General features: G+C 44.1%; 1 protein-coding gene across 1 annotated transcript; it reads left to right on the top strand.

Moving 5' to 3' along the window:
• Positions 1-27,686, top strand: PLCH2 (phospholipase C eta 2). Its single transcript, XM_066334588.1, has 22 exons — positions 1-22; positions 220-366; positions 716-959; positions 1,459-1,588; positions 2,592-2,762; positions 4,596-4,689; positions 8,024-8,227; positions 8,488-8,608; positions 9,852-10,023; positions 10,278-10,385; positions 11,565-11,723; positions 12,442-12,534; positions 13,011-13,111; positions 13,440-13,537; positions 13,856-14,038; positions 14,392-14,499; positions 14,660-14,784; positions 15,234-15,318; positions 15,817-15,963; positions 16,877-16,956; positions 21,245-21,584; positions 25,880-27,686. The coding sequence occupies exons 1-22, from the start codon at positions 1-3 to the stop codon at positions 27,610-27,612; spliced, it is 4,665 nt and encodes a 1,554-aa protein (XP_066190685.1). The 3' UTR covers positions 27,613-27,686.
• Positions 27,687-27,978: the final 292 nt, after the last annotated feature.

Genomic DNA, 27,978 nt, shown 5'->3' on the forward strand with positions numbered 1-27,978 from the left:
ATGACAACTTTCACATTTACAGGCAAGTCCACAGTCACCAAGAATCTTTCTACCTTTTTGATCTTAACACCTGACCTCTTATATCAGACACTGCAGGAAACCTTGTCCTTTGACTTGAACTGTTCACTTGGCAGCTGCTGGCTGTGGTTTCTTCTCGTAAAGGTGATTCCAAAGGGAGCAAGGTCTGACTCACTGCTCTCTCTCCCTTGCTCTCCTCAGTGGAAAGATGTATGAGCTCCATGCAGGCGGGCACCCAGATGATCAAACTCCGTGGTGGCTCCAAGGGGCTGGTCCGCTTCTACTACTTGGATGACCACAGGTCGTGCATTCGCTGGAGACCCTCTCGGAAGAATGAGAAAGCCAAAAGTGAGTGTCAGCCACAGAGCCTCCCCTCTGACCCCTCCTGGACCACTGTCCTCTTGTAAAGAAATGAGAATGGAGGGTCTGGCTCAATGAGAGGTGTTGTGCTTGACTTTAAAGGGCAGGAAATGATTTTATGATGGGTCATTTACGAAGTTGAAGTTGCTGCTGTTGGCTGTGCAGGTTGCAGGGGTGGAGTGTGCTGTAAATGAGTCAGGTAACCCCCGTGTGAACTGGGGCCTTGCAGTGGGAGGTTTGGGCTCTCCCTCGCTGGCATTTCTCTGTGGGATGGATGCAGCTGCCCAGCCTGGGGCATGCTCACAGCCATTACTGAGCTGCACTCCTGTCCCTGCAGTTTCCATCGACTCCATCCAGGAGGTGTGTGAGGGGAAGCAGTCGGAGATCTTCCAGCGCTATGCCGACGGCAGCTTCGATCCCAACTGCTGCTTCAGCATCTACTACGGGGACCACATGGAGTCCCTGGACCTGGTGTCCTCCAGTGCTGAGGAGGCACGGACCTGGATCACAGGGCTGAAGTACCTGATGGCAGGGATCAGTGACGAGGACAGCCTGTCCAAACGCCAAAGGACCAGAGACCAATATCCTTCCCGTGCTGCCTGAGAGCTTTCCCAGCACTGGAGAGCTGTGGATAAGCTCAGGATTCCTTACAGTATTTGCTTTGCTACAAGTAAGCTCAGAGCTTCAAAGCAGTTCCCATTGTAGTCCCTGTTTCCAGAGACAGAGTTCCTGAAGACGATTGTTCTGGGCAAGATTTAACAGTGAGTCACTGCAGTGGACTGGAAAACACAGAGGTGTATTCCTCACTCTCACTCCCACTGTAAAACCATGATGTAACACTGAGATTCACTCAGAAGTTTTTCTTCTGTGTTGTCAAGTAGGCACAGAGCACATGGTGGCATGTTGAGCACAGCAAGTCTAGAAGCTGTTACTGCACCAACATGAGGAGAGTTAGATATTAGCTTGACCTTTCATTCCCAGTCTCATTTGCAGTGTTTCCTAATGTGAAAAAAATAATATATCCGTGATGCTCAGTAATATCCTCCAATACTCCCTGCTGTTCCTTAACTCCTGTTCAATGTGGTTGAAGCAGACATTTGATGAGGCAGATAAAAATGGGGATGGCAGTCTGAGTATCAGTGAAGTGCTCCAGCTCATGCACAAGCTGAATGTCAACCTACCCCGACAGAAAGTCAAGCAAATGTTTAAGGTAAGAATTTTATTTTTCCTGAAAAAGCAAGGATTTAACACAAAACCCAGTAGGAGAAATTGCAAATACTTCAGCAGCTGGTTTGTTTCCACTCTGCTGAGAGATACTACACAGTCCACTTGGTAAACTGGAAAGAGCTCCAGAAACACGTCACAGATAAATTGTTAAGCACAGAAAAAGGCAACACACCAGTTACCTTCTGTGTTATGTAACCTGAAAACACACAGTACCAAGATTGCTCTCTTGCTGTACCTTTTTGATCAGAAACTTCCTCCTCCAATTATGTTCTCTCTAACAAATATTATTTAATAAAGTATGCAATATCCTATGATAGCTGGTGCTAATAAAATATCCAGCATGCAAACTTCTGTATCTGTCAGATTTTTGCACTGCTAAAAGCTGTTTGTTTGACACTGCATTCTGCTGACCTTGGCCCAATTTAGTGAGCAACAATGGAGATGGCAGCTTTTGTTATCACAAAGTCCCTGCAGGGACCAGCAAGCCTTTATGTGAAATCCCTGATGATTTTTTCTTTACTTGCAAAATTAGTACTCTTCCAGATCTTATTAATTTATGGCAACGGATTTAACAGATATCCTCTCAAAACCTGGATATAAAATTAATTTCAAGATGACTTGGGCTCCCATGATCTTCTGAGGATGTGAGTGGGTAATTCTGCCAGACACAAGAATGTGGTCGGAGGGTACCTTGTCTTTACCTGATTGCCAGAAAGGGAAGAAATCCTTCAGCAAGGTTCCCTGTGGAACAGTTAAAACCTTTAAAATTGTTTTTTGGCTCCTGCACTGATGTATCCATGGGAGAGGTTCAAAGCTGTGCAGAGGATTCCTGTGACAAGGCTGATGGATCAGTCGGTTCTAACAGCCACGTCAGGCAGCTTCAACCTGCATTTAATTCCAGTGCTTCCCTCTCATCCAGGGGTTTGTTTATTTAAAAGTGGTGCAGGCACTTGGGTTCCTGACTGTCTCGTTGCTGTGTGCTGCAGGAGGCTGACACAGATGACAACCAGGGCACGCTGGACTTCGAGGAGTTCTGTGCCTTCTACAAGATGATGTCGACGCGGCGCGATCTGTACCTGCTGATGCTCACCTACAGCAACCACAAGGACTACCTGGACACAGATGACCTGAAACGCTTCTTGGAGACTGAACAGAAGGTAGGCCCAAGCCAGGAGCAGAATTCCAGCTGCATGCCTTCCTGCTTGCCACTGGGAATGAATTCCTTTTTAAAAGGGTGGGGACTTTGGTGCTGTGTGTGTGAAAAACAGACAGATGTCTCTTGATTTTTATCTCTAGGCTGGCAGGACTATTTCTTGAATCTTCTTGCTCTCATTACCTTTTTTTTCCCCTGTAGGCTCTTTTGGTGTGCCCCTAAATATAATCTCTAGAATTGCTTTCTTTTTTCATGTGTTCCCCTTGAGCAATCCCATCAGCATCTGTCTGTTCCCAGTGTTCAATACCTTGGAGCAAAGCTGGTGTTCCTGGTTCTGCTTGTGACCTGGTGCACAGCCCATGATGAAACTCTGAATTACTGTGTCACACTATCTCAGTGTCTAAACTGGAAGATTATCTTTCAAAGAGCAGTTGAGAGGATGATTAATGTATGGGAGAGTTTTTGAAACACATTGTAGTACCTAAGAAATTTTCTCTGAATGATTTAACTCCAGTGCTGCAGGAAAAACGCTTTGACTTATCTTTGCCCTTTTCCTCTCATGGTCTCCTCTGAAACTTCATGCCTGTAAGTCACAAATGTCCGTGAGTTTTAGTCACTGTCCATGAAAGGAATGAATAAAAAATCCACCTCTCTGGCAGTTATCTTCTTAGATAAGTGGGGTGTGTTTCCATTTCATTGGTCAATTGATCCTCCAGATGGTGAGGGGAAGATGAACACTCACCACAGGACACAAATCAACTCAGCTAATTACTGACATGGCCAAATCCTGCCTGGGGGGCTTCTCTCCCTTGCCAGCCTTTTTCATACACCATGGACAGGGAAAACATCTTTACTTCATCCCAGGAAAACCTGATGTTCGAGAGCTTTATCTTTTGAACCCAGTATCATCGATGTTCAAATCCAGAGTTAGAGGGTTTTGTCTTCTTCTTTTACTTTTATTTATTAGGTTTTAAATTGCCCCCAGAAAAGGCATTGATCTTGTAGCAGATGTGCTGGTGGTCTCATTTTCCCCCAGGCAAAGAGGAAATTCTGTGTTGCAAATTGGTGGTTATTTTATTGCACTCTGATGACAAGGGCTATGTTTTCATGCCATGTACAGCATCTAATAGAAAGGATTTGCTGGACCACTCAGGACAGGAATGTTAAATATCAGGATAATAGAGAATGCATCAACAGTTAGTAGCAGGAATATTAATTGAGTTACAGTTAAATTACTAAAACATTGCATTATGTAAAAGAAGTTACAGCTCAACATTACGGGCCCTGGTTTCATAAACTACAGCATTTACAGATATATATTTCCATTTGTACTCTTTTCTTTTTCAGTTGAGAATGCAAAGCAACCTTGAAGTTAGCAGATTTCCTGAGAACATTATGTCCCGATTCTCTGTTTCCCTGCTACTAACAGATTTTTCTGTCTGCTGCATAAAGATGAGCCATTTTCTTGTTTTATTTTAAAGTAAAAAAAACCTTTGATAATGCAAACTAATCCTCTAATCCTACAAGAGAAGAAATCCCATTGGTTTGTGACAAAGCTGGTTCTGTTTGGATGCTCTGTGGTGCCTAACAACAGATCTGACCTACAAAGCAGAACTCTGCCATCAGGCAGCTGCCAATAGCACAGAAACTTTTCACAGAGCGCTCCCCTTCTGATCTGACCTGACACTGATTGACAGGAGTGAGAATCCCACTGGGGAACTGGAAATCCTGAGTCCCACTATGGATAATCTGCCCAGTTGTTGGACTGGAGACAGAGGAGAGAGCTCAGAGAAGCTGTGGTTAATAGTTAACACTGCATTTTTTGCTGCTTTTACAGATGGCAAATGTGACTAAAGAACATTGCCTGGAAATCATCAGCAAGTTTGAGCCATGCCCGGAGAACAAGAAGGAGGGAGCCCTGGGAATTGATGGTAAGCTGGCTGGTGCAGCCTTTGTGGGGAAAAGGGAACTGTGTCAATGCTCAGGAGAATATTGCTGCTGCTTGCAGAATATATAGCTGTAGAAATCTGTCATGTTGTATAGAGTATGTTTTCAGTCTTTCTGCCTTTTTTTTTTTTCCTAATATCTACCATTTGCTGAGGAATCTAAAGGGAAATGAGATCTTTTTGGAGGAGTTTTGAGAGGTACATATCATGATGAAGCAGCAGTTATTGAAAGTCAGCTGGAACTGGAGGTGTCTCTATTTGTGCTTTTGGAAAATACAGTTGAATTTAGTTGCATCATTCCTTCAGGTATTTTTGGAAATCATTTAAGACTTAATATAAGAGGAGTGATGTGATCCAGAGTAAATGTCTGAGTGGGATGATAGATGAAATTGGTCCTGCCTTCCTGACCTTTGCTGCTGAAGCCTTCTCTCTAAATATATCAATGCTGTACCACCAGGCTGGGAGCTGTTATTTTGGGGGCTGACTGTCAGTCCTTTCCCCCAAACAGTAAATCTTCGAGCAGATCCTATTGACTCCAAGAAGGGAGTACATTCCTCAGGAATTAGGTTCTGTGCAAAAGTTCTTGGACCTTTAGAAAATCAGTCTTGTCCATTTCTGTGGGTGTGTTGTCATCCTGAAAAGTGGCAGAACAGAAGTTGTTTGGTTTCCTGCAGGAAGAAGTGGGTAGTTTCTGGTACAATGTGTAAGGTGGTTGCTGACGATGGGTCAAGGTCTGTTCTACTTCCAGACTAAATTTTCAATTTATTTTAAAACTTATGCTAATGCCAGTGAGGGAGCAGATGACATTCTTTTCATTTGCTGGTCTTTACAGGCAGCTGCAGTGACATAAATAATGAATAAGTTAGTTCATTATCTTGCCTTCCTCATACCTGCAAAAGTAAGAGCAGGCTTTTCAAACTCTGTTAAGTTTCCGTAGAGAAAAACATTTTTTAAAATTTTTATACAATTGCTTTGCCTCAGAATGGGTGTTAAAACATTAGAGACTTTATGGATTAGGATGAGAGAGAGTCCAGCATGGTGACATTCTGCTGGTGTCTGCTACAGAGCTCCTGATCAGGGGGAAGCAGAAGGTGAGGTCCTTTGGAGACAACTGGAAAAAGTTTTGTGACCTTAACCCCTCCAGTAACTTGCTGGAAGTGCAGCAGAAGAGAACAGACCTAATCTAGAGCCTAATTAATGCAGGAGATTTCTGGTGACATCCAAACAGAGGTGACTGAGGAGCTGACAGGGACACACTGCTGGGCTGGAGCTGACAGAGGAGGAAGAGCTGCTTAAAAATCATAAATCTGTGTCTGCATGTGCATCATGTGTGAACATGTGTGTGCACACACACAGGGGAGTTATTCCTCTCTTGTCTTCGTGTGGAGTTGAGATTTTAGATGTCTCCTGTCTCCCAGAAAACAAGTCCAGTGTTGCCCTGGGGACTGAAATGCAACAGCCATGGAAGCTGAAGCTGCCTGTTTATTTCTCAAATTGGTACAGCCCAGGCAGGAGCATCCTGCCCATACTTGGCTGCACTTCAATAGTAGTGAAATAACCATACAGTGTTCTTTGTCCTGTTGTATTCATTCATGTGCCTGTGCTGCCTTGTGCCCTCAGCTGTGCTGGCTGTGGTCACACAGCACCTTGGGCTGGCCTGTCACAACGGGCTCATTCACAGCCTTGCAGAGAAACCTTCACCTTTGTCTGCTGATCAGTGACACCGTGCACCTTCCCTGAGTGTGAGCACTGTGGGGCACACAGCTGCCAGGACCTTCCTTCACTCCTGTTTTTATTCCCTGTAGCACTGATAAATCCAGTTCGTGTGAACTCATTACGACCATCATGGCATCACATTTTAACAAGAGCTTAAAGCGAACAATGGCGTTGTTGCAGCAGCTGCCCTGCCAGTGCTGGGTGGAATTAATCTGGCAGCAGCTGATTGGTTTGCAGGAAGAACTGATTACCTGCCACGAGTGGCTGGCTGTGTGTTTGCTGACACACTCTGTGCTCTATCCATTTTCCACGGTGGCTGCTCTGCCTTGGTTCATCTTTTGTTTTCACCCTGGCACTATCACTGCTCATTGATCGTGGTGTGTGCTCCGAGAGACTTCAATATTCAGCTGGGCTGAGTTGAATTCCCTGGCACTGTGTCCCAGTGTATTGTTCAAAAAGTTTTTTGGCTGCTATTTGTGTTTATCAGCTCTTTGCCTTTAATAAAAGTTTCATCAACACAAAATGTAGAGCCTAGAAGGACCATCACAGAGGTGACATTTTATCTTGTCACAGTCAAAAGTGTTAAGACCTTTGAAAGTTTGGCAGGATTTTTACACAGACACATTAATTATGGAATGAAATGTCAGGAGAATTAGAAGTCCTGAAGCAGAAACCTACTGACCAAAGGCATCAATGCTGTCAGCAACACCAGGGTGTGAATGGGAATCTGAGTCTTTCCTTGGTGGTGAAAAAAAAAAAAAACCTTTGAGGGAGATTTGAAGTGGAAGTTACAGTGTTTCATGTCAGTCTGAATTGTGAAAGTGTCTGTGATATGTGCACAGATGTCTGCTGGAGGTCTGAAAGCTGCAATTTCACACAAAGATAAAATCATAACTTGCTAAAACTTTGCTTCTGAACAAGAGTAGTGATTGCAATGCACAGAGGGCCCAGGTGATGATGTCTGCAGGATTCACAGGCATCCCACTACTCTGGAAGATAAATTCTTCTGGTAGCATCACTGAAAACCCCACAGATAATTGATATTCCAGTGTCAAGTCTGGAGTGAACTTTAATCTCTGAAGTGACATTAGTGCCCCACTCCTCAGGCACATTTGTGGTGTCATGCCCAAATTAGAGAGTGTAGCTTGTAGAAGCCAATGTGTACTGTCACTATTCTGGTATTTTTGGGGAAGATACTGAAAGAGGAGAGGAGACTATCTCCTCTTGGGCCATCAGAAACTGTAGATCTTACAAGATTTCACTGAGGAGCAGCTCCAGGATATGACTGCAGATCTCTGGGGGCTTTTATATACTGTGTGACCCAATGTCTGAGCAGAATCTTTGGACACAAGTTATAAGCCTAAGAAGTTTGGATTAAATAGACTTTTTTTTTTTCCTCAGGAAAGGTAGAGCAGGAAAATGTACAAAGCAACGAGAAAAGCAATAACTGCACTGGGTCATGGTGGCAATTTGGGTGTAGTGGTGCTGTTTCTCTAATTTTAAATGTGCTGGTGAATAAAAGGCTGCATTTTAGGCTGGTTTTAGGAAAGTCATGGCAACAAAAAGGATGAAACTGCATTATTTACAGCATTGTTGTTGACAGGTTTCACCAATTACATGCGGAGTCCATCAGGGGACATTTTCAACCCAGAACATTACCATGTGAACCAGGACATGAGCTACCCTCTGAGTCACTATTTCATTACCTCTTCACACAACACCTACCTCATGGGAGATCAGCTGATGTCCCAGTCCAGGGTGGACATGTATGCATGGGTGCTACAGTCTGGCTGTCGCTGCGTGGAAGGTAAAGAGCAAAAAGGAGCTGTCACTGGGCTCTGTACTCTTGTTTCTCCTCTCTGAAGAAAGATTTGTGGCTTCTGCAGAAGACGTGGTAACTGGGGAGAGGAAAAAGCCTGGGGAAATGGCATCTTCCTTCCGTAAAGAACAACAAAATAATGTTCTGATAGAATGGACAGATTTTCCTGAGCGTGGAAATACAAGAGAGATTTGAGGAGTGGTGCAGGTGTTCCTGCTCTGATGGGTGTCCTTGTTTCTGTCCTGCAGTTGACTGCTGGGATGGGCCAGACGGGGAACCAATTGTCCACCATGGATACACCTTGACTTCCAAAATCCTCTTCAAAGATGTGATTGAAACTATCAACAAATATGCCTTTATCAAGAATGAGTATGTATCCAGCCTGCCAACCTTTGAGTCTCAGGGCTATGAATGGGAGTGTTCCCTGGCATCCTTGTACAGGGAGTGAAGATCTGACCTGTTCCAGTGTTCCAGACAGAATTTGGGGTTGTTTTCTGAATTTTGGTCTTTTCAGATCCTTCAGAAAGAAACACCAAGGCAAAGCTGAGTAGGGACATTCTGCACAGAGGTGTGGAGCTGGCTTTATTGAGTCTGTACAACACTTGAGGTACAGCAGGTTTTTAGTGAAGGGCTGACAGTTGAACCACTTTGTCTCTGTGGTGTGCACTCTGGTGCTGCCAAGACTACACCTGAGTGCTCCAGGGATAGGAAACAAGGCAGGGAATAAAGAATCCAAAGAGACAGTAGCCCAGTTGTGGACAAGGCAGAGTGTTCATCACAAAGAAGTTATTTTCCCTGCAGGTACATTGCTCAGAAAATCAGTATTATTCATGGGAAGTTTCATGTGGCAGTTACTGTTCTCCTCCTCCACACACAGTCAAAATGTGTGTGCCAACCTTTGTTTCTTTTTAAACAGAAATTACTTTATCGCTGTAAAAATTTTCCAGTGGCTCCCCCAAAGCAGCCCATCTGCCTTTACAAGTAGAACTAAACTTGCACTAAATTTTCAGACCAGGTAAAGTTCTTGTGAGCCTGAGATTTTTTGCAGTTTGCCTGAAGTCATGGTAAACAAATCAAAAGCAATGCTTTTGAAATTGTTCAGTTTTTTAAACCTTTGCAAAAACGGTAACTGGGACCACATCATCAACTGGTCAAGTTTGGTCCTGGTTTGGCTGAAAGATTTATTTTCCTGATGAGGAGCTAATGAAGGCCAGATGTCAGGATAGAAATAATTGATTTTAAATTAATGAATCCCTGATATTTCAGTCCTGCAATACTCCTTTATAGACTGGCTGCTGTGCTGATCTTAAAAAAGCATCATCTCTAAAGAGAAATCCATCTTCAGTGTGGTTTTACATTGCACTGATCACACTGGAATAGATGTTCCACAGGTCTTATCTTCAACCAACAAGGCATTGTTGTTCCTTGGCCTTGGCCTGGATAATCAACAATAAATGAGAACAGCAGGACTAAAACTAGAAACAACATTGCTGTGTTTATAGAAAAGGCTTTGTCTGCAGGTTTATCTGTATGACACTGCTCTGTTGTTAGTGGGGAAAGTCTTCATGCTGTAAAAGCCAAATTTGCAGCTGATACTTGCTGGTCTCTGCAGGTACCCTGTGATCCTGTCAATTGAGAACCACTGCAGCATCGTGCAGCAGAAGAAGATGGCTCAGTATCTTACAGAAATCCTGGGAGACAAACTGGATCTGTCTTCTGTGCACAATGATGACTCCACAAAGCTCCCTTCACCAGCAAGTCTTAAAGGGAAGATCCTGGTTAAGGTAAGACACCTGCTTCATGTGTCCTTTCCTTCCTCTTGTTTGTGACGGTGATGATTTCTGCCTGATTATCACTGAACCCGAACTTAAATAATTTCACAAAAATCAGACTTTGGGAAACTGCTACTTAAGGTTCTGAACAAATGTCTTCTCAGTCAGTAAGATCCTGGAAAAGATTTGAATAATTTTGGGTTTTTTTAGGATGTCACATCAAGAGCTGCATATTCCCCTGCCTGTGTAATAAATTTATCTTCTAGGGCAAGAAACTTCCAGCCAACATCAGCGATGATGCAGAGGAAGGAGAAGTTTCTGATGAGGACAGTGCTGATGAGATCGATGATGACTGTAAACTAATGAATGGAGATGTAAGTGCCCATTTGAGTGTAAATTTCCGTCAAGGCTTCCCATCCCAGTGAGAGGAAACCTTGTAGGAGTTCTCTGGATTGTGGGTGTGATCTGATCTTTGGGATTCATCACAAGTGGTTCAGGTTCTAAACCTTCATGGGGGCAGGTTGACAAAAGTGCAGAGGAAGCAGCACCTGTTCTAGGGGTTATGTTTCAAGTGTAGAATTTTAAAGAGTAACATCTCATGATTCTTCAGTTCATCACAGTGTGCTTCCCCTAAAATGCAAGAAAAAGAAAAGAAACTATTCGACTTACATCAGATTGTGGTCATTTTTACAGAGCATCACTTTGCTTTGCTGGGCTTGGTTGATTTTTACTGTAAGGAAAATCTCTGCTGGCTTCAATCTGAAAATCCCTTGCTCCTTCATCCTTTTTAGAAGTTCTATTTTTTGTCACTTTAATCTTCTGGCAAGTTCCACTGTGCCTTGCAGAAACAATACAAAACACAGCAAAACCATTTAATGACATAAACCAGATTGCCTTGGAGAGAGTTTCATTCTCAGTCCTCTCTCCCTCAGGCTATTTCCCCATTTTGTATTATGTATCTGATCCTTTTCATCTAAAAGAGAAACTTCTTCCTGAATAAGTCTACCAAAGGAGAAAAATAATTTCTTTTCTTTTTGGAAGTTATTACATGTTAGCATATCACTTTTTAGTATTTTACAGCACTATCTTTGTTATTAACAGTTCACTTTGCTGAGGTTTACTGGTGCTTTAAATCTGAGATTTGCTACACCTGGTTTGCTTTCCAAAATGAATTTTTGAGGAGTTCAGAAAATCAGAGCTTGTTTCATGATAAATGTAACTGGGGATTCTTGAGGCCTACAGAGAGAACACAATCTGTCACCCCTTAAAAGACCTGAGTGAAAAAGAAAACTCTTGATTTTTAATTTTAGTTTTATCTCCCCACTTCCCTACATGGGCCATGGTGCACACAGAGCAGGGAACAGGAGTTCTCCTGCATTTTGCCTTTGATCTGCTGAAAAGAGGATTCTAAAGCATCTCCCATCCATTCCACCCAATAGATCTTGCACCTATTGCAGCTGCAGGGTTGGGCTGGACATGGCATGGGGCTCACATGATGCTGTTTTCATCACTGCCTTGTTTAATGGTTTAATGATTAAATGATTTGTTTGCAGGCATCTGCTAACAGGAAGAGAGTGGAGAATATAGCAAAGAAAAAACTTGACTCACTGATAAAAGAGTCCAAAATCCGTGACTGTGAAGATCCAAACAATTTTACAGTTTCCACTCTACCATCCACAGGAAAGGCTGGGCTGAAGTCTGATAGTAAGAAGGTAAATTTATGTTTAATTGTACTTCTGTTCCATTAGTTTACTAAATATATCATCTATTATTAACTTCAGCTTCATAGCTGAGTTCATGCAGTCAATGATGATGCCAGGTGAACATCACTGTCAGATACACAAACTACTTATCTTGCTCATACAGCAATTGGAGCATGAAATGTACTCTGAAATGACTTTTCAACAGAAAGAATTTGCTTTTCCATTATAAAAACTGCTTATGAAAGTTGGGCTCTCTTTGCTCCTCAGTTCTCTATGTTCTGTGCATTTTCAATATATTTTAATTTTATATTAATTCTAATTTATAAAAAGGTACTCAGCCCACAGACTACACCTCATGAAGTCGAGGCATTTTCATTTCAGACTTTGGAATAAGCCACAAATTTTGGGAAGATCGTTCCACACAAATGAAAAACAGTGGAGATCTGCCAATAAGATACAGGTGTAATAACCAGGGATTAAAACTAAACTAGGGATGAGAACTAAAAATCAGCTTCCCAAAACATTCTTGGGGTGAGTTTTGGATGTACTTTAAACGCAATTCTTTACACCATGTATCAGAGTTCTTGTGAGAGCCACTACAAGGCCAAGGGCTTGACAAACCCTTTAGCAGAGATGTTACCCAGAACAGTCAGTGCTAAAAGCCCCTGTTGTTTGTGCTGATATCCAGAGACTCTGAGCTCCTGTGTTCTCTCTTTGGTTGCTTTAGAGTAAACTTGAGGACGATGCGGAATCTGGGGAAGATTTCAGTGCCAGCAAAAGGCACAGCCGCTCACTCATGGGCAGCTTTTCCAAACGCAAGGTGAGTTCCTGCCAAGGTGAGGTCTGCACCACATCTTGGATTCTTGGAGGGTTGGGGGTTTTTTTATTATTTTTGCACGCAGTGGAGAGGAATTTCATAACTGCAACATCTGCAGCACCTCGCTCTGAGGCTGTTACTGAGCAGACAGGCTGGGGAGCTGCTTATCATTGTGCATAACAACACAGATTCAATTTACATGAAGGTGTGAGGGCGTCCAAGATCTAACTGAGAACCACAGAAATTAATTTACACCTTTTATCTGAGGATTTATGCTTCCTTTATAACAAGGCTCAGACCTTGGGCTGAGTTTTCCCCATGTGCAAATTTTGCTGCAGAGCTGAGTGTTACGAAAGCTGTCATTTTCCATTTTCTCTAAGTAACACTCTCATTGGCATAACAAAGCAGAATTGTAGCCAGCTGCTCAAACTTTTGATCACACAGTTATGACATTATGGTTTTATTTCCTTCTGGCACAGAAAAAAGGAAGCAAATTGAAAAAGGCATCAAGTCTGGAAGAGGGTGAAGATGATTCGGATTCTCAGGGGAATGTAGCCAGGAGCTCTGTACACTACAGCAGGTTTGTTAACAAGTGATTGGAGAGCTTTGTTGCCAAAATATGCCTGCATAAATGCACCCACTAAATAGGTTTGCCTCTGGTCTAGATGCCAGTTTGTTGGTGGCTGCAGGCATGTGACAGGAATGTGGGGAGGAGATACAATGTCTGCCACAAAATCACCAGAATTATCTCTTGGTGCTGTTCAGATTAATTAGCAAAGCACAGTGGACCTTCTATGCATTTTGGGCTCTTACTGTCTCCTATATTTCTTTACCCTGATTTATTTTTAAATAAGAACAATACATTTATCCCTTAATTGGTGTGAAGTTAATCTGTTTTGTCCTTCTAGGGTTAACCGACAGAAGAAGACAATGAAGCTGTCCAGGGCCTTGTCTGACCTGGTGAAATACACAAAGTCTGTTGGCATCCATGATGTTGAAACTGAAAGTAAGTTGAACTAAAAGTTTGGTGAAAATAATTGCTACACAAAGAAATGGAAAGGTGTATATTCTTCCATATCTTTTAATTAAAAGAAGACTTCTTAATGAAGATTCAGGTCATCATCATATTCAGCTTCCCTTTCCCAACCATAACTGCTCCAACAAGCACAGTACCTGCTGTAATTTAAGGAAAACAGTTCCCTCTGAGTGGCACAGACTGAAATGATGCTTGATAGTTAAAAGGGACTCAAGCTATGTAATTTTGAAAGCTTTATCTAGATAATAAATAAATGAATAAGGAGATTACCTCTAATCTCCTCTGCAGTCTCTTCCAGCTGGCAGGTTTCATCTTTCAGTGAAACCAAAGCCCACCAGATCCTGCAGCAGAAGCCAGCACAGTACCTACGTTTCAACCAGCACCAGTTGTCCCGCATCTACCCCTCCTCCTACAGAGTGGACTCCAGCAACTACAACCCCCAGCCTTTCTGGAATGCTGGCTGCCAACTTGGTGAGCAGAAAGGAAACTTATTTATTTTTCCTTCTGTTTTGGGAGGGATGTTTTAATAGGGGCGCTGGAATGACCCCTTAGGACACTCTGAGTTCTCTGCTTGTCCAGCTTTGCTGACCACTGAGTCCTCCTTGTCACTGTCCCTGGATTGGTTACCTTGAACAGGTGTCTAACATGCAAAGAGTTGTCTGGTAAATGGAAATAAATGAACTTCTCAAATGCAAGAGGGCTTCAGAGTTCAGCTCTTCTGGAAAGCTCTCCCTGAAGGTGTAATATAAGAGAAAAATTTTCCATAAGGTATCTGTTTTGTATCTAAGAAATCAAATTTGAATCTGATTTCTTTTTTTGAATAGTTGCACTAAACTACCAGTCAGAGGGGAGAATGCTGCAACTGAACCGGGCCAAATTTAGTGCCAATGGGAACTGTGGCTATGTCCTCAAACCAAACTGCATGTGTCAAGGTGAGGAAAACCAGCAAAACCAGTGGGTCACTGATTGCATGACAGGATTGAGTGTGGGGCCTTGTTACAGTTTGTTTAAAGATGCACTTCTGATGCCAGAAGGTATCTGTAATTAAAATCATTTTGCACTTTCATGTTATGGGACTCTTTGTTCTTACAGGTGTCTTTAATCCAAATTCTGAAGACCCACTGCCTGGTCAATTGAAGAAACAACTGGTTCTAAGAATTATCAGTGGTCAACAACTTCCCAAACCACGTGATTCCATGCTGGGGGACAGAGGAGAGGTATGGGGCAGCTGGTGATTGTTATTTTGTGATTCATAAGGTTTATTTCCATACTGGCTGGGTTAAGGACGAGGATTTCACATCCTGCAGTTAGTTATTTGTCAGGAGACACAGAACATGAATAAACTGGGTCATGAACATCCTACATCTTCAGGTGGTTTTCTTCACTTTTAAGCATCACAAGGAGTGGTTTGATGTTTTTCCCCCAACTGCCAACACAGTACTTCCGGAGAAGCAAAAAAAACAAAACAAAAAAAACCCCCAAAAAAACAAAACAAAAAAAAAACCAAAACAAAAAAGGGAGAGAGATCTTATCAATTTAATAATCCATATGGCTCCATATGGCTCAAGACCAATAATTACCCAGACATTCATGTACAGTGCCCATTTGCTTGGGTTTCATCTTTGTCACTCTTTCTTTTCAATATTCGCTGCTTTTTGTTTTTCAGATCATAGATCCATTTGTTGAAGTAGAAGTTATAGGCTTACCTGTTGATTGCTTCAAAGAACAAACCAGAGTAGTTGATGATAATGGTAAGATTGTCTGGGATTTAGGTCTTTTATGGCTGAAACTCCTCTTTCAGGCAAGCTTTTTTTTGTAAGAATAGGAGTAGATAAGACTTGATACCTATTATGGCAAAGCACTGAAAATCGGATTTCAGCATTTTTAATGTTAATTAGACTTGGATTTTGACTTATTTGACTGAGTTGGAATAAATATGCTGAAGGTCTTGGTGTGAAACAAGACATTTCTTTTCTCATTATGTGTGAGAGAAGGGTATTTTGAGCTTGCAGAGATCAAAAGACAGGTTGGCCAAACCCCTACTGGAAGCAGGGCCAAATTTAGGTGAGACCCAACTCTGTTCCTTGCAAATCCTTGTGCTGCTCCTCAGGAGAGTGAGCACTTGGATTTTCCAAGATCAATCTGTCAGCAAAACCAGAATGACCCTGCAGCTGAGCCATTCTTTGTGTAGGCAGACTTCTTGTTTCTTGTGAATGAGATACCTAAAAGCTGATTCCCCCTTTTGCAAGGTTTTAACCCCATGTGGGAGGAGACGTTGGTGTTCACAGTCCACATGCCAGAGATTGCCCTGATCCGGTTCCTCGTGTGGGACCACGACCCCATTGGGAGGGATTTCATCGGGCAGAGGACAATAGCCTTCAGCAGTATGATGCCAGGTGAGAGAAAGGGGACTTCCCAAATTACCAGGCTGGGATTTTGCCTGTGAAATATGGAAATTAATGTACCTGCTGCAGAAATTCCTAGTTAGAAAAAGAGGCTTGCTTCCAAGGAGTTTGGAACTCCCTGAGTTCTCTGCCTCAGTCAGCTACTGACTGATACAGTGATGAAGACTAATCAATTAACTCTAGACTTCTGGGACTAGATTTTGAAAAATAATATAAGATTGCTAAGCAAGGTGGATGAATACTGTGGGCTTGGCAGACTGCTCTACAGGATCTTTACTCCTTTAGTGCTTTTTCTTCTCTTTCTTCACACCAGTTTTTGAAAAAGCTCTAGAGTTTTGCTTGCTTTTATGACTATGAGTAGTAGTTTAGTGCAGAACAGAAAGTTACCTATTCTAATGATGGGATATAATGATTATTAAATGCCATTTTCTGAGTTTCCTCTTTCTGTTTCCAGTTCAGTCTTATTTCACATTAAAGCTTCTCATCTATGTATTTTTCTTTCCTTTCAAAGTAAAGAAAAATATTTGTGTTTAAGATTTTTTTAAAAAATCCAGTCTCAGTAAACTGACCTTGGATGAAAGTTTACAGTCTTAATAATGGACTGAAAGTCCAGAGGAGAGAATGTGGTCAAGTTTAAATCATGGATGACAGCAGCAATAACAGACCCTGAATGAAACAGGACATGACTGCTTTATGAAATCATAACAAAAAATGGGGGTGAAGTTTGCCAGAGGTGTGGCTCAGGTACCTGAGTGTGTGGCAAGGTGATGCACAGATCCTCACTGTGACGAGGAGCTGGGAGAATCCTGCTTGATCTCTTCTGCTGCTCCCAAAAGGAAATTCTCCAGCTGCTCCTCCTGTGACCTGTCCCAGCCCTGTGCCAGCTCTGCTCCCTGTGTTTCAGGTTACAGACACGTGTACCTGGAAGGCATAGAAGAGGCTTCCATCTTTGTGCATGTGGCTATAAATGACATCAGTGGTAAGGTGAGTGTGCAACATCCCCACAGGAGCTGCCAGGAGCTTCTATCATCCCAGGGAAACTCAGGGGGTGAAGGTCCAGCCTGACATTTTTGTTCACTTCAAGTAAAATTGATCTCTGTGCTTTTCAGGCCAGCACCAGATCTTTCTGAATATTCATGGAGGTAAAGGCAAATCATGGGGAGAGTTAAAAAAGAGATTTTTTGCAGTGCCTTTTTGAGGAAAGCCATAGGGGAAGGTTATTTCATTGCAGCACACACATTTATATAAATAATGGGATTGTGTCCAGTCCTGTGAGTGCACCTCACTGGGCCAAAGGTTACACACCTTAGCCTTGAGCCCTTGCTCCCTGCAAAGCTGATGCTATAAAGGCTCTGCCTGATGTTCTGGCATTTTAAATTTAATTAAATTCTTCAAGCTTATTTCCTTTGGATTTTTTGCCGTAATAACTCTAAAAATGCAGAGGAAGGATGATGCTAGTAATAGTTGGACATTAATAGTTACACCCTTTGTCTGTTATTAAGGGTGTGTTTTCTTCACATAAAGGAAATAAACAACTCTCAGGGCGCCACATCTCAATTTCCAAGAAAATAAAGCCCTAATTTCAGACTTTTCCTAGGCCAGATAAAAACGAGACAGCTCCTGTCCTCTCAGTGCAGTGTTGTGTGCTGTTAATGTCAATGAAATCCAGGTACAAAGCCCCTTGAGGAGCTCAGTTTGTCCCGCAGTAACGAGGTGCAATTTCGGCATCGCGGCAGCAGGAGGAGGCATCCAACGGGCTGGGAATGCCCAGCTCCTCCTGGAAAGGGCAATTCGAGCATTTCCCAAACAGGGAAACAGCCTTTTTTTAACTGCTACACTTTAATTACTGCTTAATTACGTAACTCCATCAGCTTCCAAGCCGCTGGCCTTGCCAGCAGTGTTTAATGGAAGGGACAATGTTCATCCTCTGGGAATGTCTGAAGTGTTTTCAATTCAAACCTCCTTTGGCAAATTCTCTCTCTGTTCAGCCTTAATCTCCTGGCCTTTCATAATTATTTGCTCTTACTAACTTCTTCATGAGGGACTGGCTGGTGATAGTTTGAAGAAGGGCAACCTGTCCATTTAAACTTCTGCAGGATTTTTTTTGGGGCATCAATTTTCTTGGTGTTCCCTGATTGTCACTGCAGTCTCTCTGGGTTTGCTGGTGTTAAGAAGCGATTCTGTGCACTGACAAAATATAAGGATTTGGAAAGAAAGCCTGTATGTGTTGTGGTTTTGTTTTGGCTTTTTTTTCAATTTATAATTTTTGATAAAAACTACTGAAAATGTGGAACAGATATTACATGTTCCTTTCTGGTCTGATCTGTCTGAATCACTTTTTACTTTGATTTTCGGTTAACAGAGTGCTGTCCAAACTAGAATTTTGAAAATTCTAATTTTTCTGCCCATAATTAAGAGAGGAGAAAATTCTTTAATGATGGGCAGAAAAAACATACCAGTTATCAGCCTGATTTTACGCATTTTTTATTAATCCAGAGATTCTAATGCAAACATTTACATCTGGGGACTTTTTTATAAACGCAGATATTCCGCCTGCTCAGTAGCTTGGTATTACTAAAGCAGTCTTAGATTATTTTTTTTTTTCACCTTAACTTGTGTGTGAAATCTCTTTCAGATTGCTCTGTTTCCTGGAAAGGCTTTTCTTTGTTTCTGTCTCTTCTGTGGTCTGCTCATGTACTGCAGAATTTCTTGTGGTTTTTCTAGATGTGCCTATCTCTGAGCTCCTCCCTCACTGTTACTCTGCCTTTACTCTGTCTGTTTGTGATTTCAGTGGGCTTCTCTATGTCAAAAAAGTCTCCTTTTAGAAGCAGAGCGTTTTTAGACGCCTTGAAGGTACCCCTCCTGCCTCAGGGAGGTGCAGACACCACCACACACCTGCATGCCTTGAGCTGGTGGCTTCATTAGCATCAATTTCCTCGTTAGCATTTTCGAGCTCTCCAACTCATGGGACATGAATTGTGACATTTGACTGGGTCACTCCTGTGGGGTCATCGACAGCCACAGAGCCCTCCCCCTGTGAAGCAGATCCAGGATAAAAGTCCTGCCATTCTCCTCCTCCTCTGAGCCTCTCCCTCTCCTGCCTTTTCTCTCGAGGGCTATAATTCAAACCCCTTCTTTCACACGGAAAAGAACATTGACAGTGAGTCATTTGCTAAATTGTGGGAAAGCCTCTTGTGCTGTTTTTCAAGTCTGCTTTAGAGAGTGAAAAAGCCCTGTAAAAGCTGGGCTGGAAGCTGAAAGCACAATGTCCTGGATCTCCCTCAAAACTGCTCTCTTTTATTTTTTCCTTCTTTTAAAACTTTTTTTTTTTTTTTTCCTCCCCCCAAGTTAACCAAATCTGCCTTTGGGTTCTTGAATCACTCCACTGATTCAAGCAACAGTGTTCAGCTTAAGAAAGCTGCACCAAACAAGCCAGAATGACACCTGGGGCCCTGCACTGCGTGCCACCCATTCCATCAGTGCTTCCCTTTTCTTTTTTGGTGGATATTATTTGTCTGTGTTATTTGTATGATAATTTTTTCTGGGTTTTGCAAATATTTATATTGTCTGATTTTTTATAGCAATAAATTCATGTACTTGCCAACTTGTCTCCCAGTAGTCTAAGCAGACTGTTCAATACTCTGGCTCTCACAGAAGGTTTTCCAATATTTAATATTTGCCTTGCATGGGGAAAAGAAAAAAATCAATCCCCACCATCTTTATCTTATCCTAAAGGTAATTTTTGATAATGTCCTACTCACACTGGAAATTGGCACGTGTTAACTAAACTTCAGTCAATTATAATTGACTGAATATTATATAAAAAAAAAAAATCAAATGATGAACGCTGTTATTGGTCCTTGTGTCAGCCAAATAAACCTTGGTCCCACGTGGCAGCTTGGGCAGGACACTCAGGGTAAAAGCAGCTCTTAGCCCAGGCTCAGTGCACAGGGCAGCCAATATCTGTCCATTAAATCCTGCACAGCAGAATTGGAAATGCACGAGCATGCACTCAAATATTTATTTGGGGCTGAAAGACCATTGTAATTTAAATGAGACACTTCTGTGCCGTTGTTTGGCACTGCAGAGATGTGACCTCGTGTGACATCACAGGGCAAAACTGGAACTGACAGCGAGTGCCAGCGAGTGTGGCTGCTGGTCAGGTCCTGTCATGGGCTTCTGAAAATCCACTTCAATCATGATGTACCCTGGGTTTATTCATTCTTGATGCTACAGCTGCTCACAAGTCTGATCTCGCTGGGAAATAAGGAGAACAAAGGGGGAGAAGTAGATTGAAAGAGAAATACTTTTCTGTGCTTTAAGTGATCTCTGTGCACAGAGCAAACCAACATTGTCTCAGGCATCAGCCCTGCTGCTTGAAAAGTTGGCAAGTACACCTGGAATGTTTGCAGGAATGCTGGAACTCTGTTTCATTGAAATGTAAATCAGTTGTATGGTGGTGGGAGATTTCTGATGGTGAATTTATATGTTTAATGCTTAAATAATTACTAAAGACTATGGAGAACTGTATAATGACACTGACTAACTTCCCTTGTTTATAGTGTGTTTCCTCAGTGCTGAAAACATACACGAGTGTCTTGGGATAAGTGTTGTATGGTAGGAAAAATTACCAAAGTGTAATCACACAGGTAGAAATTGAAATACTCAATGATCTTTTGTGTGTGTATAGTTAACTGCTATTCATGACACTGCTCAATTCAATTGAAGTGTAGATCTCCTTTATACCAAAAATATTCTATTTTATGGTCAGTGTTTATTTCCCAGCAGTTCCTAGAAAATGCATTTACAGCAAGAACTTTAAATACATCTGCTTTGGGTGAAAATGAGAAACTCTTCAGCTTTCAGAATGAAATCCTTGTAGACAGAAGTATTTCCTTTTGGTTTTTTTGTCTTTTCAATAGCTCTAATGTTTATGTAGATGTTGTAAGTAGTTACGTACTAGAAAGAAAATGATGACAAATACAGAGAAGTGTGGCTGGAAAATGTTATCAAAAACGTAGCTGAGAAAAGGAAAAAAAGAGATGTGTTATTTTGCAAGGCTGCTGTTAGTGATTTTTTTTCATTTTTAATGCCTGTCCTATTTCTGGGTTAGTTCTCATGCTGATGGTAGGAATATAGCAGGAGCCTCTGTATGTGAATGATCATTTGTCCATGAGTTCCTGTGCCCAGAGGAAGAGCTTTGCATTTTTTATAAGGGGTTTTTTATATTTTTTTTTTTATTATTATTATTCTTTTCTTATTTCTTTTGCAGGCCAAACAAGCTCTAGGTCTAAAAGGGCTGTTTCTCAGAAATCCAAAGCAGGCCTCTCTGGACAGTCATGCTGCTGGGCAGCTCCATCGCAAACATTCCTTTAGCAGCCACATCCTGCGACGGACGGCCAGTGCACCCACCAAGAGCCAGAAGAAGAACAAGAAGGGCTTCCCTGAGATTGCTTTTGACACAAAGGACAGCAGCTCTGCAGGGGCTGGAGAAGGGAGGGAAGTGGAAGCTGCCTCCCAGCCTCGCTTTGTGCAAGAGCCAGAAAGTGCTTCCCCGTCCCCAGCTCCCCGAGACGGCGCCGGTGGGGAGGCACCTGGCAAGGGCTTGAAAGGTAAGGCCCAGGGCTCTCCCAAAGGGCCAGGGCAGAGCTGTGCCCACCCCGGGGCTCCTTTCAGCGAGCCCTTGCCCAGGGCACACAGGGTGAGGCTGCAGGAGCCCCAGGGAGAGAAGCCGAGCGTCTTCGCCCGCTGTGCCATCAACAGCTCGGGCAGGATCGGAGTGGCCACCAACTGCATGAAATGCATGATTGGCTCCCAAGAGAGCCCCGACCCCGAGGGGCCGTGGAGTGAGCACCCTGCCAGGCCCATTGCTAGAGACCCTCTGCGCCCTGGGCAGGGCAGCACTGCAGAGGAGAGGATAGAGCTCAGGACCTGGGTTGTCAGAGGGCAGCCCAGGCCGCAGTCAGATTTGCAGCCCTGCAGCAGCCCTGGAACTGCAGATGATGTGGCAAGGAGCACTCAGTCTTTTGTGACCCCAGGGAAGACAAGTGGTGACTCTAAGTGTCACGGAATGAAGGCTCATTCCCGGCAGTGGTGGCAGTGCCAATCAGGTGGCAAGTATGGAAGCACTGTCAACTTGGTTGCAGCCAGCAATGGCTCTATATCCTCCAACTCCAGCAGTCTAGAAAGCCTTGGAAGCCCAGAATTCCCTAAGCACTGGTCTGAACCTTCTCGAAGGCAAGTGGGCACCCTACAGAGGGAAATGAATGCCTTGTTCGTTCAAAAATTGGAGGAAATTCGAAGTAAATCCCCTATATTCTTTACTGGTAAGACCAGATTTTCTTCACCCTTCTCCACTGTAGACCACACCATTGTCTCAGCTTCTGCATAGCGTCCTGACTTAGAAGCTCCTCTATGTTGTTTGGCTGTCAAGAAGTCTTTTTTTTCTTTTTTTAATTTTGGCAATGACAGAAAAAAAATCTGCGTAAATATTTTTATTTTCTTTTTTGTAGATGTGTCTGGTTTAGATTAGTCCTCGCCGTGCCTAGTCAACCATCTGCAGTAGTGACACTGTCAGTAGTCCATAAATGTTGGGGTTGTTTGTTCAGGGTTTTTTGTTTCCTTGGTTTCCTCAGTGAATGTGGTATGATACTAAGTAAATTTTAAGATCCAAACCAGAGCATTAAGTGAGATTGAATATGGAAAACCCATATCAAGAAACAACATTTCCATTATCAGCCTTTGTGTTCCACTGAGGCATAACCACGTCAGGAATGATGTCTAATGTGTTCTCTGATAACAATAAACCTGTTCCCTCCTCAAAGACCTTGCAAAATCACTGCTGTCAGTCCAGGAATTACTGGATGGAATTCTCTGCTCTGGGTGTTCAGGAGATCATATTTTATAAGCACAGTGGCTCATTCTGGTCCTAAATGTGTGTGCAAACATTTCTTCTGTGCTGTGATGTTCCACACACAGCCCTGGCTGTGGCCTGAGGGCAGAGCTGAGCAGCACAGAGCAGCAGAGTGTGTGACCTGCTGCTCCCTGACACCAGCCAGGCTGGGCCACTCCTGGCATTCCCCACCTGCAAAACAAAATGTGCCCACTTAGAGGAAAGTTCCTCAAGCTGCAGCATTTTGTGGTTGTTTCACGCCAGAAACAGGAGTGTGGTCACTGGGACTGTGTGACTGCACCTGTGCTGGGAACTGAGGGTTTGTAAAGATTGGAAATCAAAGCAGAGGCAATCAAAGGAAAGCTTTTAGTAAGAAAAATGGCATTTTTCATCCTGATTTGGCAGGCACAGGAGAGAAGGAAAGACGTTTTGATAAGAATTTTCTGCTTCACAGAATTGTAAGGAGAAAGTGGGATATACAGCTTTTGGCTGTGACTCTTCTTCAAATCCCTCACCCTCCTCGTTAGTTGTCCAAGAAATTTGGACACTGGTGATTACATTTTCAGGAACAGTGAAGGAACTTTGGTGCTTTTCCTAAGATGTAATCCCTTTCTTAGTAACAGATTCTGACTGCCCACCTATAGTAGGCTTCTTTGAAAGCTTCACACAGAAATTTGAGATATTTTATTTATTTGACCAATTTCATCTGGGTGAGTGTCTGCAATTTACCTTCCATCTTTTTATCCCCTTTATTTTTTTAACATATTTTTCCAATATCTGCTTGGGCTTTTAGGAAAACACCAGGACAATGGGAGGGGAGAAGTTTGCTGATTCCCGTGACTTGCAGTTAATCCAAAGCAGCAGAACTTTTTCTATGCCTAAATTATTGGCATTGGGCTTTTCACAAACTCTGAGTACTGTGACATATGAAACCATTTCCCATTATCAGTGCCAGCTCCCCTGCCAGCCCCCCAAGTCACTAAACAAATATTGTGATATGCTTGAAATTTGATTAAATCCATCTGACTTCCCAAGCATGGAATCAGCAAACCCTCAAAGTGGTGAAATGGTGCCTTGGACTGGCTGCTGCTGGTCCAGTGAGAGCCCCTCTGTTTGCACAAACAGCTCCCTTTCCCATCCTCCTGCAAGGCCGTGCCTTGGGCCAGGAAACCAGGGAAACCAGCTCCATGGCTGCACTTGGGAATTGGCATTCTGCTGGGGGAAGTGCCCCTGGGATAAGGCAGGGAACTCTCTGCCCTTTATGGCAGCAGCCTTACATTTTCCAGGGCTTCCCCTTCCAAGTGTGCCCCAATCTGTGCTGCTGGATGGGGAGGAGAGTTCCTAAGTCTGATCAGCTCTGGGCTCTTCCTGACACTCCAGACACTAGGAGTCTGGAATGTTGGATGTGGATTATGGGCACACGTGCCTGATTCCCTTCCAACACTCCCAGCTAATGCAGGACAGGCCAGGGAAGAGCTGCTCCCACCCCTGAGTTCCTGCACTGGGCTGGAAAATCTGGTGCCAAAGGAAAGATCTGGTATTCCCTGGGCAGGTTCTGGGACTGCAGGTGATTTATTTCCATTAGGAAAGGGCTTTGGAGGAGTTCAGCTTCCTCTGAGCAACCTGGAAAGTGTCCTTGCCTATGTCAGGGTACTTGAAACGTGATGATTTTTAGGGTCCTTTCCATCACAAACCACTGATTTCATGATTCTGTGATTCCATTCCCCCGTCCAGTGGAGTGTGTTTCTTCAACACTAACAAATATTTGCATTCCTCTATGATTAAAAGAATGAACTTAATATCTGTCCATGTATGGATTCCATTGAGTGCTCTGGTTGGTCGGAAATTCTTAGGATCCTACAACCATGTGTGAATATCCCTGTATGTCTCCTTTTCCTCCCTGAGCACTAATTTATCCTGTTATCTGCACCTGCCTTCCCTACATTAACTGGATTTTTCCTCTGTTCTGTCCTATTATTCTACATGCACACTCTCTCTCTCTAGTTAAGAACTGAAAGGACAAGCAAGTCAAAGGTAATGTCTGCTGAGTGTCCCTGATTCCAGCACCTTGTTGCCTGTAGTCCTGGTTTTTGCTTGTTTGCTGCCCTATAATTACCTGCTCCTGTACCCTTAAGGTCGTGGTCTGGCTCGGTGGTGCTTTGTTAGTTCTGGAATGCATGTCTGCACTGTGCTTTGGAGATATGGGAAATAATCTTTTTGGCATGATTGCTTTGGCTCCCAGGGTGCAGGTGATAAACACTGCAGAGAATGGAGCATTTTCTCCAGGTAATTGGTGGCTGTAGTGATTCTCCAGGGTTGCACTCTCAGCCTGCTGTTCATGACCCATCTGTCTGCGGAGTTTTTTTGAAATAGAAATTACCAAGTTTTTTTAAGAAGAACAAAGTCTGTCTAAGGCTTTTGTTTTGTTTTTAAAAGTCCCATTGCCAACATTCCACTGCCTGCAGATCATTTGTAATCTGCTCCACAAGTCCTGTACTGCTTCTCTTCTGAGTGGCTGGTCATTGGGATCACATCTGCTGGTCAAACTGGTGTTTTGATTATTGTACATGCTCTGGTTGTGCTCTCATACCCTGACCTGTTTGAGTGCTGGAAGGAAGGAAAACTGCAAATCAAGTGGTGCTGGATAGTGGAGGAAGCAAAGTTGGTTTACAGAAGGGGACACAAAGGGCAAATTGCCGGGTGCTGTTGTTTGATAAGAAAACCAGAACAGTCACATGGTGCTGCTGTGCATGGACTCAGATTTCTTGATGTAACAGGGCTTTGTGCAGCTAAAACTGAATGTGCAAAATGTTTTGCTGTCTTTGGCCAGGCATTTGAAATCACAAGTTATTTTTAAAATCGTGATTAACATAAGCAACTAGTACCTTGAGAACAAAATGGTAACACATAAGGAATGAGTCTTAGTCTATCTAAGCTGTAATTTGTAAGAGATAACTAACCCTGCATCTCTGTTTTTCTTGTTTCTCTCTTTTTCTTTTCATGCCTCCCAAGCAGATGTCTGCCACTTCTCAATCCAGAGGTCAGCCACTTCTTTATGCAGCCTAGAAACGATCACAGAAGAGCCTGTCCTTGCCAATGAGAACCATCACTGCAGCCTTCTCTTCCCTCTGCCCGTTACCCCTTACAGTGACTCTGAGGAAGGGTCTGGGTCTGACCATTCCACCGAAGCTCCATCAGAGGGAAGCAGCACACCCAAGCAGCCTCAAGAGTTCCTGCCCTCCAGAGAACAAGGAACAAATGTGGCTGCAGAAGACCAAGGGCAGGATGTCCCAAGAGCAGCTGACACAAGTTTAGTAGCCCCAGAGGATGAGAGGACAAGTGTGGCAGGATGTCCCACGGAAAGAAATGGCTGGACACAGTGCAGTGAGGCTGAAGAGCAGGGCAGATCAGCAGCACATCCCCAAAAAGCCAGGCTGGTAGAGGCAACAGATCTCAGTGCTGGACAACCTGTAGAAAACTGCCAGAAGCAAAACAACCAACTAGGTCAGGTATTAACAGACATGAAAAGCACCTCTGAATCCAAAGGGCAAAACCTGGGTGCAGCAGCTGCTCCACCCCAGCAAAGCAATGTCATTAACAGCACACAGGCAGGTTCTCCCCAGAAAGCCCAGGCTGCACAGGCTCTCCCTGTCCCTGTTTCTCAGACCAGCTCTTACGTGTTGACAAGAAGGGCAAAGACTGAAGGACTGAAGACGTCAGACTCCTCAGCCTCGATAAAAATTCCCAGCAGCCAGTCTCCAGCAGCAGAAGTGTACTTTGATGCCACGGTCAATGACCGGATCTGGAGCAAGCTGGACTGCGGCAGCCACCGTGACAGCATGTCCTCCTCGTCCAGCATGTCCTCCAACGACACCGTCATCGACCTCTCCCTGCCCAGCCTGGCCCGCAAGAGCCTCCCGGACCTGGGCATCCGCCAGGACAGCCTGGAGCCCCTGGCCATCAGGAGGGGGATGCGCCCACGCTCCGCCACCACCTGCAGCAACGAGATGCCAATGGTCAGCAAGAGCAAGTCCAACCCCAACCTGAGGTCTGGCCAGCTGCCGGCTGATGAGCTGTGCCCCCGGCCCCTGGCCAGGAGCCCTCAGGACGTGTTCTCCTCCATTCCCAGACGGCACACCTGGAGCAGGCTCTACATGGAGAGTCTCAGGCAGTCCTCTAACAAATCCAAAGCGCACGACACGGTTGGGAGTAACCAGGCAAAGTCCAAAAGCCTCGGGGACCTTACCTCTGACGACATCGTGTGCACTTTTGAGAGCAAATACCGCAGCATCAGCAGGAGCTTCGTCACGCGCTCCATGCGGGAGCAGCGCCGCTCCTCGGGCCTGCGGGCCCCGGCCAGATCCCGGGACGAACTGACCGAGCAGCTGAAGAAGCTGACGGCCTTTCAGCAGGAGAACGACATCACCTCTCCCATCAGCCTGGAGCCCAGCGAGTCGGAGGAGGAGGGCGAGAGCGTGGGGCTGCTGCGGCGCTCGTCGTCGCGCAGCCAGAGCCGCGTGCGCTACATCGCCAACAGGGCGCGGCAGGCGCAGGAGAGGCAGCGCCTGCAGGGCCGGGCACAGCTCGGGGGCAGCCCCATCGAGGAGAGGGGCAACCCCGAGGGGGCCTGCAGCGTGGGCAGGGCTGGCTGTGCCGACCCCGCCGCCCACGCCGCCCTGGGGTCCTCGCCCAAAGCCCAGCCCGACTGCGGCGCCGACACCGAGGTGTTCTTCATGCTCAAGCTGTGACCCCGGCGGCGCTGGGCGCTGTTTGCACTCCTGGCACAGCAAAACACAGCCACCTGAGAGGCCCAAAAAATCATCCTGCCCGGCCTTCCCTTGAGCCCAAGGATGGTTAATATCACCACTCCAAAAGAATAGATGAGGATTCATTTTTATTTCTGCTTTGCCCAGCCTGTCCGATTTGGCCTCCTTTGTGTGTTACCACTTCTTGCGTTTGCAGTTTGCTCTTGGTCTTTACTAATTTCAATAATTCTTCTGACAATAGGTAATCTTGATGTTTAATAGCAAAATGCAATGCTAACGACAGCTAAGGTAAATTTTGCTCTCACAGATCCATGTAAGGAGGCTGGACTTAGAATCACATTTTATTTT

This window comes from Sylvia atricapilla, chromosome 22 (assembly GCF_009819655.1).
Source record: "Sylvia atricapilla isolate bSylAtr1 chromosome 22, bSylAtr1.pri, whole genome shotgun sequence".
Lineage (NCBI taxonomy): Eukaryota > Metazoa > Chordata > Aves > Passeriformes > Sylviidae > Sylvia > Sylvia atricapilla.

Excerpts from the sequence above, each read along its gene's own strand:
- PLCH2 (XM_066334588.1), top strand. The coding sequence starts at position 1 with ATGACAACTTTCACATTTACAG. Across the intron at positions 367-715 it reads GAAGAATGAGAAAGCCAAAA|TTTCCATCGACTCCATCCAG; the intron begins GTGAGTGTCAGC and ends CTGTCCCTGCAG. Across the intron at positions 8,228-8,487 it reads TGGCTGTCGCTGCGTGGAAG|TTGACTGCTGGGATGGGCCA; the intron begins GTAAAGAGCAAA and ends TCTGTCCTGCAG.